The sequence below is a fragment of the Salminus brasiliensis genome, chromosome 7, assembly GCF_030463535.1.
Source record: "Salminus brasiliensis chromosome 7, fSalBra1.hap2, whole genome shotgun sequence".
NCBI classification, from domain to species: domain Eukaryota; kingdom Metazoa; phylum Chordata; class Actinopteri; order Characiformes; family Bryconidae; genus Salminus; species Salminus brasiliensis.
This window is the reverse complement of record NC_132884.1, coordinates 3,830,972-3,849,439: the sequence shown is the minus strand read 5'-3', so window position 1 is coordinate 3,849,439 and position 18,468 is coordinate 3,830,972. Positions and strand designations below refer to the sequence as shown.

The 18,468-nt window shown below is 47.7% G+C and overlaps 1 protein-coding gene across 3 annotated transcripts in view; it reads left to right on the top strand.

The window, feature by feature from the left end:
• Positions 1 to 14,258, top strand: part of mgat3b (beta-1,4-mannosyl-glycoprotein 4-beta-N-acetylglucosaminyltransferase b) — a 47,793-nt gene extending 33,535 nt beyond the window's left edge. For 2 of the 3 annotated variants that reach the window (XM_072682827.1, XM_072682829.1), the window contains 2 exons: positions 12,139 to 12,511; positions 12,777 to 14,258. In XM_072682827.1, the coding sequence (XP_072538928.1) occupies positions 12,140 to 12,511; positions 12,777 to 14,219 (1,815 nt within the window). In that variant the 5' untranslated portion in view covers position 12,139 and the 3' untranslated portion in view covers positions 14,220 to 14,258. The remainder of the gene's footprint in view (positions 1 to 12,138; positions 12,512 to 12,776) is intronic. The other variant, XM_072682830.1, reaches the window with a different exon arrangement.
• The last annotated feature ends 4,210 nt before the right edge of the window (positions 14,259 to 18,468 follow it).

The following is an 18,468-nucleotide window of genomic DNA, read 5'->3' as shown; positions in this document are numbered from 1 at the left end:
AGCAAATCAGAAACACATAAGAATAATGAAGAAGATCATAAGAATAATGAAAGTAATGATCATAGTTGATAATAATAATAATAATAATAATAATATTAAAAGCAGCAGTTAGGATCCATATAAACTTGGACAGTGTAGCAGGTAGCATGAATGAATATTATAAATAATATCATCAATAATAGTTAATTGTTACTTTCCAAAGTCAATGTAGTTGAACCTTCACCTTCAGATCGATGAATCTTGCTGCCTCCGTGCATTTGTACACTTTCCCATTAGTCTCTAAGCGTGTTTTTAGAGAATGTGCTGCTTGTAAGAAAAGGCCACAGGTCTTGGTTAAATACCAGGCTGTTTAAAGCAGGAGCGGCAGCACTGGGCCTGCTCCAGCCAGGCCTCTGTGGAGGAGAAAGGTCACAGTCCCACAAGCTGGAACTGTCTCTTCCATTAGGCCTGTTTTTGAGCTAGGACTGATGCTATCACATGAGTTACCAATGTGGTCTCTCTCTCTCTCTCTCTCTCTCTCTCTCTCTCTCTCTCTCTCTCTCTCTCTCTCTCTCTCTCTCTCTCTCTCTCTCTCTCTCTCTCTCTCCGGGCTGTCGATAACAGGGTTGTGGGTTCGATTCCCGGGCTCAGCAAGCTGCCGCTGTTGGGCCCTTGAGCAAGGCCCTTTACCCTCTCTGCTCCCCGGGCGCTGGAGTTGGCTGCCCACCGCTCTGTGTGTGTGTGTGTACTCACTGCCCCTAACACGTGTGTGTGTGTGAGTGTGTGTTTACTACCAGATGGGTTAAATGCGGAGGACACATTTCGCTGTACAGTGTACAGTGACAAATACGTGCACCTTTACTTTACCTTTACTCTCTCTCTACACCTATCCACCCTCACTGTCTCTTTCTTTCTTTCTGTCCCCAAGGCCACTTCGTTTGCTCTCATTAGGAGGTTTATGTATCCAGATTAATAGATTAATGCCTGCTCCCTGACCACACCTTCTCTGTTTCCCACCCTTTCATCCCCTCTGGCGTTCATCCGTCCCTTCACACTTGCTGTTACCCCATCCTAGGGCCTAAGAGCTCTCTCTCTTTCTCTTTCTCTTTCTCTTTCTCTTTCTCTTCACGACTGTTTTTCATGCTGGCTGCCCATTCCTACCTCATTTAGACCCAAATTGACACATTCACATCAAGAGCCTCAATCATATCACTGGGTCGCTTCACATGATTCTTGTGAGTTTGACTCTGGAACCATTTGTAAACCCATTCGAGCTCCTCTAAGCAACTGCCTGAAGTCCACTGGATCAGATTGGGACACCACTGCTACAAACATTCAAATAGACAAATGATATTATAGGATATTACATTTGAAAATTAGGTTAAGATGAATATATTTTAGAAAATTAACGATCATCATCCTACATAAATCATGATGCCCTTTGTCTTCTCAGACGTGTACGAGGCGCTTGTGTCCTTGTAAGAGCACTAGTCAAAAGACTGTATCCAACGAGCCCGGATAGTATTTTTATATCCTTCGGTCTGAGACATGGCTTTGCAAGGCTGCCTGGTGCTCATTCATCTCTGAGGAAGTGTGTTGTCAGCTGTTATGAAGAAAAGTGCCAGTCATGGAGGTTTCTGTCTCTGCTTCCCTAAATCTCACTGATCACTGCATTCAGCGGGTGGGCCGACCTCCTAATAACTGGATTACTGCTTCTACAGGAGTGGTTGATGGAGGTATGTTCACATTAGTGTCACAAAGGGTTGTTTTTTCTTAATAATCAATGATTACTGACAGAATTTACAGAATATTTAATGGGTTTGTGGGCTGGTTTCTTTAGTGTAGTGTGCTGTAGTTTCTATAGGAAGGAAAGACCGTCTTTACACTCTTCTCTTAGTCTGAGCACTGTATAATTTCTTAGGGGTGGCTTACCGGACAGACATTAAGCCTAGCCAACTGTATTTTCTTATCAATGGAAAATCTCCATTCAGACTTTTGTGTAGTCCAGGACTAGGTTTAATCCCTGTCTGAGGAATTGTCTGTTTATAAATACACATAATTCAATTCATTCAGGCCCTCAGGCGTGTCTAAATAGGGGGAACCAGGTGAATCTGATTAGCGCTTATAAAACTCTGCAGGAGAATCAGCAGGAGCTACACAAATTTTAGGCTTTGTTTGCTTTCATACATGTGGTTTCAAACTCACTTCATGTGGGCTTTCTGAATAAGCAGGTTTCACCAGTTAGATCAGATTACGTGGGTTTTTTCATTACTCTTATTCCTTATACTTTCATCATGTGCACACCAGGGTTATTACTATGACAACCAATATATATATGCAAGCAAATTCCACTCTCTAGTAGCTTGCGTTGTGGATGCTTTGTAGGGATGGATCAACATGATGCTTTTAGTTGGAATGCTAATATTCCTTATAATGGGACTTGAACCCACATCCTTCCTGGCTGCTTCCTCACAACTCATAGCCTTTGGTCTTAATCACCACCTTGTTTGTTCCACAACCCCCCACCCGCCACCACCACAGCCGCCGTCGCTGCTGCTGCCGACTGCAGATAGATGTAAATGACCATGTTGTTGGCTCAGAGACCTCCCCCGACTGTGATCTGTCCTATTCACCACATTGTTTGTTCTGAGATACCCCCCAACCTCAACACCCCCAACTGGGATTGGTCTTAATGACCACACTGTGGGTTCAAGTCCTCCCCTGACAACGACTGGTCCAAATCACCCAAATCACCATGTCATTTATTATGCGGATGCCAATGATGTTTGTTTTGATCACCCCAACTGCAGTTGGTCCACGTTACGTTGTTTATTCTGAGACATCAATGGACTGCAATGGATCCTAATGACCACATCATTTGTTCTGAGACCTCCCTCCTGATTGGGATTGGTCCAATCACCATGTTGTTTATTATGAGGCCGCCATCTTACTGCAATTGGTCCTAATCACGTTTTTTTTTTCTTCCTGAGGCGTCCACCTTACTGCAGTGGTTCCTAATCACCACATCATTTGTTCTGAGACCCCCTCCCCCCCTCCCCGACTGAGATTGGTCCTAATCATCACATAATTTGTTCTGAGACCTCAATCTGACAGCTATTGGTCCAATCAGCTTAAGAATCTGTTAGTTGCACACGGTTGCTGAAGACATTTAGCCTAACCCCTGTATTTCCCCTGATTTGATGTGGTGTATAGGCTTGTATGAGCCTGATGCTGGCAATGGCTCACTGCTGTGTAAAGGTTATTCTAAGGAAAGAGAGATAGAGAGAGAGATATAGACCTGAAAAAAGAGACAGAATCAGCTTCTTCAGCGTTGCCCTGACTTGACTGTAATCAGCACATAACCCCCCCCAAGGCAACCCAACCCAGGTCAGAAAAACAAAAACAGTAACGGAGAGATGAGTCATTTTATGAGACACTGCACTGGCATAGGAGGATTAGCCACAAACATGTGCATGCACATTAGAGAGAGAGAGAGGGATGGCTGAGGGGTCATGATGTGCCTGAGCAGGCTGGCAGCGTTCGGCTGGTTTCAACACGCCTCGTGAACTGAAAGCTCTGCTTAACACCTCGCCACCCCCCTCCCTCCCTCTGCAGATGTTTGCGGAAAAGACTGAGGTGGAGTTGGGGGGGCGAGGGGGAGAGAGAGAGAGAGAGAGAGAGAGAGAGAGAATATTAACTTTACAGTAAAACATTACTGAATTGACCTGATGTAGAACGTTTCCCAGAAATGAAGTGTCTTATGCCGCCATTATGCTTCCTCCTAATAATTGTACATTAACCCATGCAGTTATCGCCATCTATACAAATCTGTTGGGATTGTACATTAATCATTTCCTAATGGTAGAGCATTAACAGAAGTCACAATCGTGCAAAAAAGTACAAATAGTGTCATTTTTATTCAGAATTCACATAGAATTTACATTTATTTGCACATAATAAAAGATGGCATTTGGTAATTTGGTGTTTCTGCACTCATGGGCAATTTTGGCTGTCCAGCAATTTCGAAAATCAATGACAGTGTTATTAATGTAAGATGTCCTCGGTCAAAAGACATTTCCAGTATTTTTGACTATAAGTGGCCTGGCCTGTAACGCTAGCTAGCGACTCCTAATACAGTAAATTTACCAGGAATATGAAATTGTCTATGAAAAAAGTCTAATTTCAACATACATTGATTCTGAAGCTGCAAATGCTGGAATTCGTACTGGAAATATGAAAACGATGAATACTGTAAGCTGTTGTGTAGTGGAACTATGTTCTCTGGAATGATGGTTGGTGCTCCAAGATAGCTTTAAGATATCCTGACCTCACTAATGCTCTTGTGGTTGATTGCAATCAAATCCGCACAGCACTGCTCCTCCAAAATCTAGTAAAAAGTCTTCTTCCCTGGACAGTAGAGGCAGTTACTCCAACAAAAGCTGGATCAGCTCATTTTAATAGCTTTGATTTCAAGGGAAACAATGAATGTGTAGGTGTCCCAATACTTTCGCCCATATAGTATGGCTTTGAAATGTGATTATTGTGGCGGTAAGGGAAAAAAATGACAATTTGAAACCTTTTGTACACGGTTTTTATTTCACTTCCTCAACTCACTTGCCTGTAGCATACTGTATATTCTCCACAAGGGGGCGCTATTAAAACGTCCATTTATGAAATCATAGGTTTGGGCCTTGATGTCAGCCAATATGCCTCATAAATTACATGAGCTCATTACATTTAGTAACCACTTTGCATGTGACAGTGTAGTACGACAATAATACACAATAATTCATATTTATACACAATTAATAAGCTAAAATATCAACGTTCTGTTTCTGGTATATTAAAAATGTTACGACATATTGAATGGGGAATGGATGAGAGACCGAGCTGTGAGAGTGTGTGTGTGTGTTTGTGTGTGTAATCATTACCATCGCACACTGGATTTCCCCATACAGGCAGAATTTCCTCATATCTCACTCCCCCCATGCTGTTTCTGGGGTCACTCGGCCCACATAGATCATTAAATCAGTAAAATTGCAATAAATCTCAACATCCCTCAAACAGCTAACAGCTTTCCCCCTCTACCCGCATTACCCCTGCACCCAGCCATCTGCCGCCCAGCCGCGCTCAGCTGTAGTGATTGTGCAGTGTGTCTTTAGGCCAGTTGGGTGGTGATCAGTGACCAGTGACGGTGCGGTTGTTAATCAGCATTGGTGCAATAATGAAAGGAGCCTTGGACAGATTCTGAGATATATATATATATATATATATATATATATATACTGTGGACAGATACTGTGGTGTGCTGGACGCTTCTTAACTGACCTCAGACCTGGTTCCTGATGAGAGGTTCCTGATGGGTGTTTGGTGTCTCCATGCTCCAGGTTGGACAAGCTCTTTAACACTAATGAGGGACTGAAGCAAATCAGCTCTGGCACTGTCATGCCAAAACCTCGTATCTCCAAAACGGCAACCTTACAGGAGAAGGAAAAGACCTTCTTAACTTCCAATGGAAGTCAATGGGTGAAGACTTTGTGTTCCACGTAATTTTGGGGTAACACAGTGTGTCAGAGTGGCAATGCCAGATGCCATTCTCCCTGTTACAGTCAGTATCTCCAATTAACCCACCAGTTCCAAACTCCCCCTAGCCCTATCAATGCTCCCAACACTTGGAGGTTAACGACTTAACACATGTCTCCTCCGATACATGTGTAGCCAGCAACCACCTCCTTTCGGACTGCCACCAAGGCGGCATCGCCGGGCAGCTGACACACAAGTGCCGGGTCCCCAGCTCCACCACACTAGCATACGGCCGTCTATGCCACGGCCAATTGTGCTCTCTCAGACTCCGGCTGCTGATGGCAAATCAGCATTGGCTTGGGATTCGAACCTGCGACCTCTGTTCCACAGGTGTATATTATTATATTATACACCCACAGTTATATTATATATATATATATATATATATATATATATATATATATATATATATATATATATATAAATATGCCAGATTAAATTTGCCCAGTTGTTCCCTTTGTATAGCACCAGGAAAGCACTACAAATAGTGTGTAGCGGAGTGTCAGTGGAGCTATGGTGGTGTAGTGAGAAGCACGGCCCATGCAGCCCATCCAGTGACGACAGTTCGCCAGTTGCCCTCCAAATCTGCCCCCTCGCTTATAGTGGGTAGTGCAGATTGGGTGGTTTAATGAAGCTGTGTGATTACAGCCCAGACAGAGTCATTAAACTCTCGAGCGGCGCTACGCCTGGACTAGTTGTAGCCTTGTATGCTTGTGGGTACAAAGCTCAAGTTGTAGCTTAGTTACTCGTAGCTCTTCCACTCTGCTGCACCAGCTGAAAAGCCTGCGGGACAAAGACTCGCTGAGGTACGACAGCCTGGGCTGGACCCCACTGTGCCGGAGCCTCACTATTGTCCGCCTTTAGATAGACCACTCACACTGCAGTCTGGGAAATAATGACACACCTGGGGACACAGTGTAATAGGAACTCTGTGGGCAGTGGGAGTGCTTGTGTGTGTGTGTGTGTGTGTGGGGAAGGTTTTTTTTGCTGAGCGTGTGTGTTTGTGTGTAAATATGAGAGAAAAAAAAGACACACCTGACTACCCACCAGTACGGCCCCAGTTAATAAGAAAACCTGGTCCTTGAAATGACTCAGCAGAAAAGAAGCCGCCATTTTCAGGCTGTGTGTGTGTGTGTGTGTGTGTGTTTTAGTGATGTCAGCACTCGAGTGCTCATCCTTTAAGGAATTATTTGTGCGTGTATCAGGGGAGATGGGACGTGTATGTGTGAGTGTGTGTGAGGGGCTAAAGCTTTGTTCAGTGCGAACCAGCAATCTGTTCCTAAGGCCGAGGTGTGGATTTTGAAAGGAGAGCAATAAGCTCCCCTGGATTCTTCTGCAAGAACACACACGGAGGGTCGTTTTTATACAATGTCGGGATGTTGGGTCAGGTTCTGTGTGTAACGTAGGCTGTGCATGAGGGGCTACCCGCCTGTAGAGAGCCCACCCGGCCTCCAATGCCACCAATGCGGCATTGCCAGGAAGCCAACACGCTCTGAAGAAAAGTGCCGGGTCCCCATCTCCACCACAACAGCTAACAGCCGCCTGTGCCGGCCCACAACCATTTATTTGTGCTCTCTCAGACTTCGGCTGCTGATGGCAAAGCAGCATAGCTTGGGATCTGAACTTGCGACCTCTGGGCCAAGCCTGTTATTTTTAAGGTAAAATTGCTACTGTAAAGCCTTCTCATTTTATTATTAGACATTTATCGTTTAGTTTAGAGACGTGGGTTTGGGAGCCGGAGGGTTGCTGGTTTGATCCCCTGGACCAGCAGCTTTCCTGGTTCAAGTTGCCTACTTGCTGAAAAACCCTTTGCATATCACTAGCTTCCACTGACCCCACAAAAGAGCCCTTTTTCTACACTACATATAGAGTGTAGTGGAGTGTCATTGGGGCTATGGCTGTGTAGTGACGGTCCAGTCCATCCATGCAGTGCTTGGAGAGTTAGACGGTTAGCTACCTCGTCCCCACACTGTGAATGTAAATGTAAAGTCAGACCGCCATAAAATGATCAACAAAGAGTGTGTACTCTATGCCCCGCCACACAGAACTCCCCCTGTCACATGACATCCCCAAACTGGAAGGCCTTCTCATGACCTCCGCACACTGCTAAAAGCGCAGCAGTTAGACCGTAGGGCCGGTCTAGATACGTGAAAGTACACTACATACAAACACAGATCTGAGTAAATTCGCCTTTCCCATCTTTTTTGGACAGAAATTAACATGGATTTGCCTCTCAAAGGTGGCCCAGCTGTCTAACTGCCTGCTTGTCAAGACAGAAGATCATATGTTTAAATCCCATCGACATCATAGCCCTCCATGGTCAGGAGTCTAAGAATAGGAAGGCCTCCCTCCATGTGATCTGGCTGTCTGGGTTAGTGAGATACGACATAGTGGTTGTAGGTTTCCGTCTCTAGCTCTGCCGCACATTTCGGGACAGAGCATTTCTTAAATTGTACGTGACGAGAACTTGGTGGAGATCTTCTTCTCCTGGAGCAGCGTAGCTGCATTATTGATGAGGGCATTTAGGTGGCGGGGAGAATGGTAGAACTCCATTTCAGGGGAGTCCAGATTTGTTCAATTTGGCTCTAGGAGACAGGCCCCCACATCCCCCCACCCAACACCCCCACCCACCCACTCACACTCACACACATCTATATACGTGAGGCCCAATCTGCTGTGAGAAATCCTCTCCTCTCTGTCCAGTACCCCTCTATTATTGATGAGTACTCTTGTGAGCTAGCCCTTTCCTCACCTCACCTTTTCTTCTCTGCATCTCTCTTCGCTTCCTTCACTCCCTTACCCCCCAAAACCTCCCACTCCTGCCCTCGTTCTTCTTCACTCTGCTCTGCGTCCTTCTTCCTTCTACCCCTGTTTAGTCTTGTTGTATTATTCAGCAGGAGTCTGCGCCTTGCTCTGTTGTCCGTCTGTCTGCCGCCGCTTCAGGGTGTGAAGCAACATGGGGCTGAAACCGGAGACTAGCAAGAGCATCCTGTAATGTGTCCAGCGGACTGAAAGCACACACTTCAAAGCCAGAGCGCAACTTTCCAGCAGCACAGTGCTTGGAATCGGGGTTGTTTGGGACTCTGGGGTTGGCATTTGTTGGAGTTTGGGAGGTAATGAGTGTTTTCATGGATTCAATTTGACTCTGCGGTTTGTAAAACTGCCTCTGGATAGCTGCCCTTCTGCAGACATCAGCTGCACTTCTTCTTCTTCTTGAATCTCTATTCAAAAAGCCTTATTGAACTGTAGAAGTAGGCCGTATCACCCCCAAGGTGTTAGTGATGTAAGAAGAGCCATGTATTCAGTCATTGCTGAAAAGCATGTTCCTATTGTCCAAACTGTGGCACATCTGTGGTACCTTAATTAGAGATGACCAGATGGCCTTTTCGCAAGGCCTCCGTGGAGCATGTCACTGAAAGCAATAGCCACGAGCCTCTGATTGAGATGCCTATTTAGGAGAAAATCAATACTTGTGGGTGTCAGTCTGTTGATTAGGCCTACAACTATCATCTGCCTGGTCATGCTTAAGGAGGCAGTGGATGGCGAGAGCTTCCTGGACTGCTGTTGGGAATCAGAATCAATAAAGGAGGGATTGCCAAGCCTGGTACTGAAGAACCTTGGTGTTTTCCCTGCTGTAATACTGGGAAACATGTGCAAGTGTTTAAAAAAAGACATCGGCTAGGTCAAGATCAATGAGATTGTGGAGCAGATGTTTGTTGATGTTATTGTTGAAGAAATTCAAAAGCCCTTCATCGGCCAACATTTCTGTCATTTAATTTCCTCAGCCAGATTTACGCTGGTGCTCCAGAACCAGACTTGGGAAAGCGGTGCAATAAAAACTGTTGAGTGGCTCTAAAGACGGGGTGGGTGTGGAGGACGCAGCAAGGACACCATAGACACTCCACACTGTGGAGTGGGCAAAAACCGCATAACCCTCAGCTCTTCTGCTGCGGAGCATCACCTGATCTGTTGATGGCCTGTGGGTGTAAGTGTTGGGTATCGGATACTGGAGAGGCTGGGGTGTGCATGTCTGCAGAGAGCACTGTTCATCTCAGCATCCATAAATATACCACCCCTATTTTGGGAACATTCCGCCACCCACCAGGGGCCATTGTCTAAGGGCGAGGTCCGTGACCTAGTTTCCTGCAGAACGCCATCCCCTGCTCAAAGAATGGGCTTTGGAGTATGTGCAGGACCGAGAAGGGCACGGTACATTGGCATGTTCTGGCCGTTTAGTCGGGAATTCGGGAGTTGCAGAATCCCAGTCTTGCCTTGAATGGGTCGTTGTCCTTTTAAGAAGTGTATGCAAGTGTGCATGTGTGCATAACTCACAGTGGGACAACTGTGAGTGTGTGTGTGTGTGTGTGTGTTTGTTTGTGTTTTGCTTGTGTTTGTTGAGGAGGAGGTTTATTATGTTAACCCATTTTGGCTGCTGGCTGCACTCCCCCCCCGCCCCGCCCCGCTCTGTTTCTCTCTCTCTCATAGTCACCCCCCATGGTATTATTGTTGATTCCTGCCTGCCTCGCTCTGCCATTTCATTATGGCTTCTGGTGTGACTGCCAGGCAGAACTTCATTAGGACCAAAAACGTGCCAACACTTGGCATCATAGTCCCCTTAACTCATTAACGACTGTCTGGTCTTGGAAGTGCAAGTCCTGACCTGGGGTGTCTCGCTCCTGCACTATAACTCGCCCCCAGCGAGAGCTCTCTCTCTCTGTGTATCGCCGCCGGATCTGCCAAAGCATATGGTTTAAATATTTGGTTTTGTAAATTCAACTGGCTCCTGGTTTGGTGCGACCACGGCGTTCCTGCCAATCCTGGGAGGTTAATATTGGCCCAGGCTGCTCTGAAAGCAAATAAACTGCCGGAAGAAGATGCAGAGGCTCGTTTGATGTGTGTTACAGCGGAAGGGACGGAGCACAAAGCTGCTCGGCTATGTAAACGGATCTGTGTGTGTGTGTGTGTCCGTCAGCAGTTTGTGATGTTCTTTGCCCTGGTCCTGAACCCAGGGAGCTTGGCAGCATTGACAACCTCGGGGGCTTTCCACAGGTCCTATCAGGGACAGTGTTGGAAAAATACACCACACGCTGATGGGTCTCTCAGACAAGTCCTTAGAGTAGAAGTAAGTGCTGATCTGCCAGGATGTTTCGGTGTCCCTAATGAATAGCACTTTACGCACCTGGACTGTAAGTGCAGCGCAATGTTCTCTGCAGTGTTCCAGTGTTTCTCCGGCACCCTGCTGCTCCTGCCGTGCAGGGCTGGGTCTTCTCACCGACAACAGAGCGAGGAAAGAGTCTCAAGGCAAGTGCTTTGCACTTCTGGACATGCAAACTAAATGGTTTTAAAAGGCCTCCTCAACCTCCTCAGCTTTCCAAGACGTCCCAGCACGAGGATCAGCAGAAGCTAGCAGGCCAAGGATCACTGAATGCTCTCCCCGTTCTCACAGGGGCGTCTCTGGGAATCCTTTGGACCGGCGAGTGTGTTATAATGACCCTATTAACCTAGCTATTATTTAAGCGGCCTTGTTTTCGTCGTCAGCTAAAAAGCTGCTAGTGGCTTTTTCGTGGGGCGTGCACGTGCCCCGTTACATTCGGAAGAGAAGCGGTAGAGACACCAAAAGCAGCATTTCTTATTCATACTGTGGTGAATTTTCCTTCTTTCCTCTCGCGCTCTCTCCAAGCTCTTAAACACCATCCCTTCTGTTGCCGTGCGCGAAGAGTGAGTGCGGCGGCAGGAAGGAAGAGGGAATGCAGGCCCGGAAAAAGAAGAATGGGTCAAAGAGGGAATAAAGACGGATTGAAAATACTGAAAGCCACAGGAAATCGAGACTCCAGAGAGAGAGAGAGAGAACCCAGAGCAGAATAAAGCCAATAAACCCTCTCTCACACTTTCTCTCCCTCCGCCGACACACACACACACACACACACACACAGAGCGAGTACAGTTGAAGCCAAGCCAGGGGAGCTCTTTGACAAGTGCAGGAAGGGCCACCTCACCTCGCAGTCACAATGCTCTTTCCCTCATTATCAGTCTTTGAGGACTTTTCGTCTTTGAGAGTCATTCCTTGCCTTCTCTCTCTCTCTCTCTCTCTCTCTCTCTCTCTCTCTTTATCCCTTGTTCTCTTTTCATCTCTTTCGCTTATCCTGCTGCGGCACTCCCCGCTATGAAATATATGACCTCTCTGGCTTTAGCTGCAGAATGGAGTGCCGTGGGCTCCAGGCCAGAGCAAGTTGACATTCAGCTTGTGTATCAGATGCTATTACGGCCAGATTGGGTGTCTCTGGCGCTGTCTGGTTTGCATGCTTAAGGTGGACTGCAATCGATATAGAAGATAAAGATGAATGAAGGATTGGGAGCAGGAGAGTTGACCTTAAATGAAAGGCCTGAATCTTAAAGTTGGCAAGAACCCATTAAAACCATGTATTTCATCTGCATATTTGAATAGGAGACTGTTGGAGTACGTAACCCCTGGGCGAAGGCATTATCTCCATCAGTTTGGATTAGTTTAGGTTAGGGATTCGCTAGGGAGCGCTTGTTTTTTTACTCACTAATCCTAATCTAATTCTTGTGTTTCAGGATGAAAATGCGACGTCACAGAGTATTCTTGCTTTGCACCGTGGGGCTATGTGTCATCTCCTTCCTCCACTACTACAAGGCCCTGCATTACGTCTCTCTTCTACGAGAGCTCTCAGCTCCGTACCCCAATATCAAGTCCTTCATCATGGTGACTGGCTTCTTCTGGAGAGAGAGGACCACCCCGCTGTCTAGCGCCTCCCCAGAGGAAGGGCCCCCGCCAGCCCTGAGACCATCGGACACAAGACCACGTGCTGGGGAGGGCATCGGAGGAATAGACAGAGGTCTGGAACTGGAAAGGGCAGGGGAACCCAAAGCACCACATCCATGGGCAAAGCCTGAGGAACCACAGCACAAGGATGTGGATCCCGATGAGGTAATGGAACTTGCTTTCTGTCGGGTTGAGAACATTCAGAGCTTTTAATTTGAAGAGATTTAATTAAATATTATTTTCAGATTTGCTGGCCTTTGTTTTATAGACGTACACGAAGGGCGTTTCGGGGAAATGTACATTTTCCACGGCTCCCAAATTTCTCACGTTTATTGTCTTTGACAATTTCGTAATTGTATTACATTTCACATCAAAGTTCTGACCAAGTTTAATCACATCTTTTCTTTTTCATTGCCTCTATGCAAAACAGCAGCAGAATGAAAATGCGAAGTTGATGGTGTGGCACCCAAGTAGCCCAGCCCGCCAAAGACCTGACCCTCAGAGACTGAACCTTCCCAGTGTGGCAGTGAAGTTGCAACCCAAGCAAGCTTCCACTCCAGACCCCATCAGGTTTATAGGTGACGTACACAAGCAAACCTTTCACCTCCAGGAGGACCACACACCCTACTTCGTTCGCACCAAAGCTGGAGCCTGGTGCTTTCGGCAGGGAACAGAGGTGGCACCCCCTAGGGACGATGCAGGGACAGGGAAAGGCAGACCAACAATGGCAGGGGCACTCCTGAGAAAGGTCTTGCAAGTTCCTGAGGAGCTGAACGCTGGAGGAAAAGCCGCAGAGGATGCCAGTGCCCCAAGGTCAAAGCCCAAACGGGGCAAGCGGCTAGTGAAGTGTGTGTGCCGGCCTGGTTGGCACGGCCCATACTGCGGCGTGCCCACCATGGTGTACCACTCCAACCTGCCCACCAAGGAGAGGCTGATCCCTCGCGAGAAACCACGTAGAGTCATCAACGCCATCAATGTCAATCATGAGTTTGACCTGCTGCATGTGCGCTTCCACGAGCTGGCCAATGCCGTGGACCTCTTTTTGGTGTGCGAGTCTAACTTCACAGCATACGGCGAAAGGCGCCCGCTGAGCTTTCTGCGGCGGCTGCTCAACGGCACCTACAACTACGTGCGGCACAAGATCCTGTACGTGTTTCTGGACCACTTCCCGGATGGTGGACGACAGGACGGCTGGATTGCGGATGACTACTTGCGTACGTTTCTCACGCGGGACGGAATGGCCCGGGTGCAAGGCCTGCGGCCGGACGATGTCTTCCTCATCAACGATGCTGATGAGATCCCGGCCCAGGAGGGTATCCTCTTTCTCAAGCTTTTCGACGGCTGGACGGAACCTTTCGCCATCCACATGCGGAAATCTCTGTACGGGTTCTTCTGGAAGCAGCTCGGCTCGCTGGAGGTGGTGTCTGGATGCACAGTGGGGATGCTCAAGGAGGTGTACGACAATGACGGGATCCGATTGCGTCGGCGCGATTACTACACCATGCCTGGGTTCCGCAAGTACGAGAACGACACGGGCCACATTCTGGTGCAGTGGTCACTTGGAAGCCCGTTCCACTTCGCCGGCTGGCACTGCTCCTGGTGCTTCACGCCTGAGGGCATTCATCTCAAACTTGTATCCGCCCAGAACGGGGACTTCCCCCGCTGGGGGGACTATGAGGACAAGCGGGACCTAAACTACATCCGCGAGCTGATCCGGACTGGGGGGTGGTTCGATGGCTCTGTGCAGGAGTACCCGCCTTCAGACCCTAAAGAACACATGTATGCCCCCAAATACATGTTGGACAATTACAGGCATTACCACTACCTGCTGGAGAACCCTTATGCCAAGCAACCCGTGCTTAGTGGGGGGTAGCCATACTGGTTCCTAGTCGTAGTTGATTCGGTTAAAAAAAGGGAGGGGAGGGGAATGGGTCCTGGGAACAGTTTCAGGGGAGGGAGGGAATAGACCCTTGCCTACATTTTTTTTCCCCCGTTCTCTCTCATAGGACCAGACCCCAAAGGTCACCCACCACCATCCAGTCATTGGCAGAGGTGGGTGGAACCAGCCAAGGCATTGGACAATTTAGGCCTTGTGGAGGATCCTGTGGAGAAATGTTGTTTTCTTGGTTTGTTTCTTTGGTTGCTGTTGAATTTACAGAATCCTAGGGGGACTGCATCAGCCCGTCCATTTGTGCTGGGTTCACTACTCTGTGTCCCTTTGTGTGTGTGTGTGTGTGTGTAAAAGAGAGAGAGAGAAAGAGAAGGAAGGGGAGAGCGTTAATAGAGTGAGAGTGTGTGAGTATGATTGGACTTCATGGTCCATTGTGCACTCCTATTTCTTTGCTTGCACATCAAATTTTGGAAAAAGGAAGCAAATCCTACAGATTCAGCTTTTTTCCCGAAGTGGGAACGACTCTCAAAATCACGAGGACTCGTACCCAATTGTTTCTCGTCAGAAAACAAAAATAACTGTGTCTATGTGTGTCAGGGAGAAAGCTTCTACAGAGACTGTGCGAGGCAGCGAGTCAGATGGGGGGGATTACTGTACAAAACAGGGAATGAGAGAGAAAAAGAGACTGTTCTAATTTCGGTCCGATTCCGCTGATGCGTTAAGGTCCCCAGCTGCCGCAGGTCTGGAACAGGGGCACCGGAAAACACAGAAAGCACTGAGCATGCTCAGTGGATGAGGTCGCACTGCTGTTTCGGTGGTGTTCCTGGCAAACGGATGGCGTTCGTTTGAATAGCTGATGCTGGATACATGCAGTAGACCTGCAGGAGGCGTATCCAAAAAGCAGAGCCAGTACAGTTCTGGACATCTCTGCCCGTACTGCCTGAGATGAGAAGTGGCCGAAGGGAATATGACCTCGGGCGAGCTGTCTTGATGTTAAGCAGTTGAGCAGCAGGCATAGGGAGCTCCGGTTAGAACTTGCCCATGCTCTGACAAAAGGGGCCCGGTTCTTGCAGCATTTCCAGGCTCGGCTTTGATTGCCCAATGCTTGCATAGCCATGGTGCGCAGGGATAGACACTGAAATATTACACTGGTGGGGGTGTGTAGCAGTGCCCAGAGAACGAGGAGAGTATGGGAGAGCAGAGAGTAGAGGCTTTGCAGAGGGAAGGAACTGCTGGTGGGGTAGGAAGGAGTGCCAGACGAGGGAAGTAGGCCCAGGGAGGGCCTGAGTAAATCATGGCTGGGGATAACATCCTGCATGGCTGGCCAGACGTGGATGAGAGGGTTTAACCCTTGACAGGTCGCTAGTGACAACAAACAAAAATATCAAAATACAGCAAAATTAATTGTTGCGATTTAAACAAAATCTCATATCTCCAAGAACAAGCATCTCATGCCATAAGCACCCCAGCCAACATGCTCATGGGTGGGTTCCAGGTGGGCATAAGCTCTAGGTGGGTTTGTACATACTTTGTCACTGGGATCCAGTTGGGCTTCACAAATTGGCCCCATTGTTACAGCCCACCTCAATCTCCCATCCAGGCCCCATGTGCAGTGTACAACCCCGGTGGGGCCTTGCTTTACCCTTCCTGGTCCCATCACTGACCCCAGTGGGCATCCATATGTGGGCCAACGTGGAACCCAAGGACAAAACCTTATGGTTCCCAGTTTGCTACCTATACAGGTCCCACGTGGACGTATTATGCCATATGCTCACAGAAGAACCACTTTTAGAGATTAATGTAAAGGTAAACCAAAAGTAACCAAAATCCAATGTCATCTCGCTGGTTCACAAGGTTCCCACTCACATATCTCTATTACACACCTGGTTCTTTCTTTAAGGAACCGAAAGTGCTTCTTCTAAGGCATCGCTCAAGAACCCATTTGAAGCATCTAAGCTATCTAAGTGTGAGGCCTAAACTTGACCCACCCTGATGCGTCTGAGACTGGTACTGGTCAATTTGAAACCCACGTGGGAAGAGCCCAAGAGAGGGAGTACTCATCTGAGACCCAAACCAGATGTTGTACAGGAGAGCCCAATAATCAGGCTGCAAACCTAATCTTGGACTCGCGATGATCTTGGGACATCCCTGAATGAATTATTCGCCCCTTAGTCCGTCTTTCTCTGCCCCTCTCTCTCTCACGTATGTCAAAATACCTCAGAAATCTCCAGCAGCAGGGCGCCACCTGCGTCGTCCGCACCCTGGCAGCATACTGTACAGATGGTGCAGGCAGGAACAGGGAAAGCGGACCGGATGAAGCCTTCGCGTTCAAATGAGGTCACAGAGGCCTCAGTGTATGTGTGTGTGTCTCAACCAGAGCGAGAGTGAGCGAGAGAGAGAGAGAGAGAGAGAGAGCGAGAGAGAGAGAGGCAGATAGGCAGAGCTCCCCGCTGGAGCGAAAGCACGTGTAAGTGCCAGACGGATGAAGCGAGAGAAAGGAAGGGGGAAAAAACGACACATTTCATGGAAATTTTTGAGGGATTTGAGTAAATATCCCTGCAAAGGGTAATCCAAGGTCACTGCCATATTTCCTGATCCTAACGACGTGCTTCCCCTTTCTGCTATACCTGCTCGCTGCACTTTCGCTTCTTACACACACACACACACACACACACATCCTACTCCCCTCCTGCACTTCCCTTCCTTGCCATCTCCTTGAGGTCTCCCTGACTGACAGGCCAAAAATAACCTCCCTCCCGTGTCTGAGGGATCTATTTCACAAGACCCCCCCCCCCCCCCCCCCCACACACACACACACACATACACACATACTGAAGGGTGATGGCGCCTGATCAGCTCCGTGCTCGACTGCCCGTGCCGATCTCTGCTCCGTTGCAACAGGCTGTGCCACTGTTTCCATGACGATGCCCTACCCTGCCTGCAAAGGCGGCCTAGTCGATACAAGTGACAGGCAGAGCGAGAGCGAGAGATAAGAGACAGCGAGAGAGAGAGATAAGGAGAGAGAGACAGAGCATGGCTGGTTTCGTACCTGTGCTCTCAGTGCCTGTTTGGCTGGGGACCAAATACCTCTTTTTAATCCCACCTTTTTTAATCCCACCATAGATTACGCAGGATACTGCGTCACGTACGCTCCCCAAAATAAAGGTGCTTCAAATGGTTCTGTGAGCGGTGCCATAGAGAACCATGTTTGTTAAAGAGAGCTGAGTGAGTGTGAAGAACCTTATAAGGGATGAAAGAACCATCCCTTGATGTAAAGGTCTTTCTGTGGTTTCTATGATGTAAAGGGAACATCAAAGGTTCCACTGATGTAAAATGCCACTGAGGAACCACTTTTGGATTCGTAACGGTCCATGTTTGTAAAAGAGATCTGTGACAGTCAAGAACCTTGATGTCAAGATTTACCCGCCTTTACCAATTTAAAGGCTCCTTTGATGTAAAGGGAACATCAAAGGTTTCATTGATTGTCAAATGCCATAAAAGAACCATGTTTGTAAAAGAGATCTGTGAGTGTGAAGAACCTTTTAAAGGATGAAAGAACCATCCCTTGATGTAAAGGTCTTTCTTTGGGGAACTTCAAAGGTTTCATTGATGTAAAATGCCCTAGAAGAACAATGTTTGGTTCCGTAAAGGGAACCTTTGAGGTTTAAAGAACCATCCTTTGATGTCAAGATTTAACCCCCTTCACCAGTTTAATAGTTCTTTTGATGTAAAGGAAACATCAAAGGTTCCACTGATTGTCAAATACCATAAAAGAACCATGTTTGTAAAAGAGAACTGTGACTGTCAAGAACCTTTTAAGGGTTGGGAGAACCAGCCCTTGATGTGATGAGGCTCACACTAACACATGGTTCTTTCTTTATGGAACCAAAAGTGGCTCTTCTATGTCATCGCTTATGAAGAACCATTTTAAGAGGGTGCCATCCTGCGGTGGTCCCTGTCCACTGATTGACAGGGTAGAGGGAGACTGTGCAGCATAGTAGGTGTTTCTGATAAAATGGCCAATACCAGATACAAACGATGCTATAGGAGAACCACTTTTGGTTCCATCAGAACCTTTTAAAGGTTTAAAGCTCCATCCCTCAATGTAACGGTTCCTCACTCTCACACATCTCTGTTACAAGCGTGGTTCTTTTGTCGTGGTGGGTTCTCCATTAGCGAGATGCTTCCCTAGCCCCTGTGCTGACGCAGTTTCATGTCTCCTCAAGTGGGC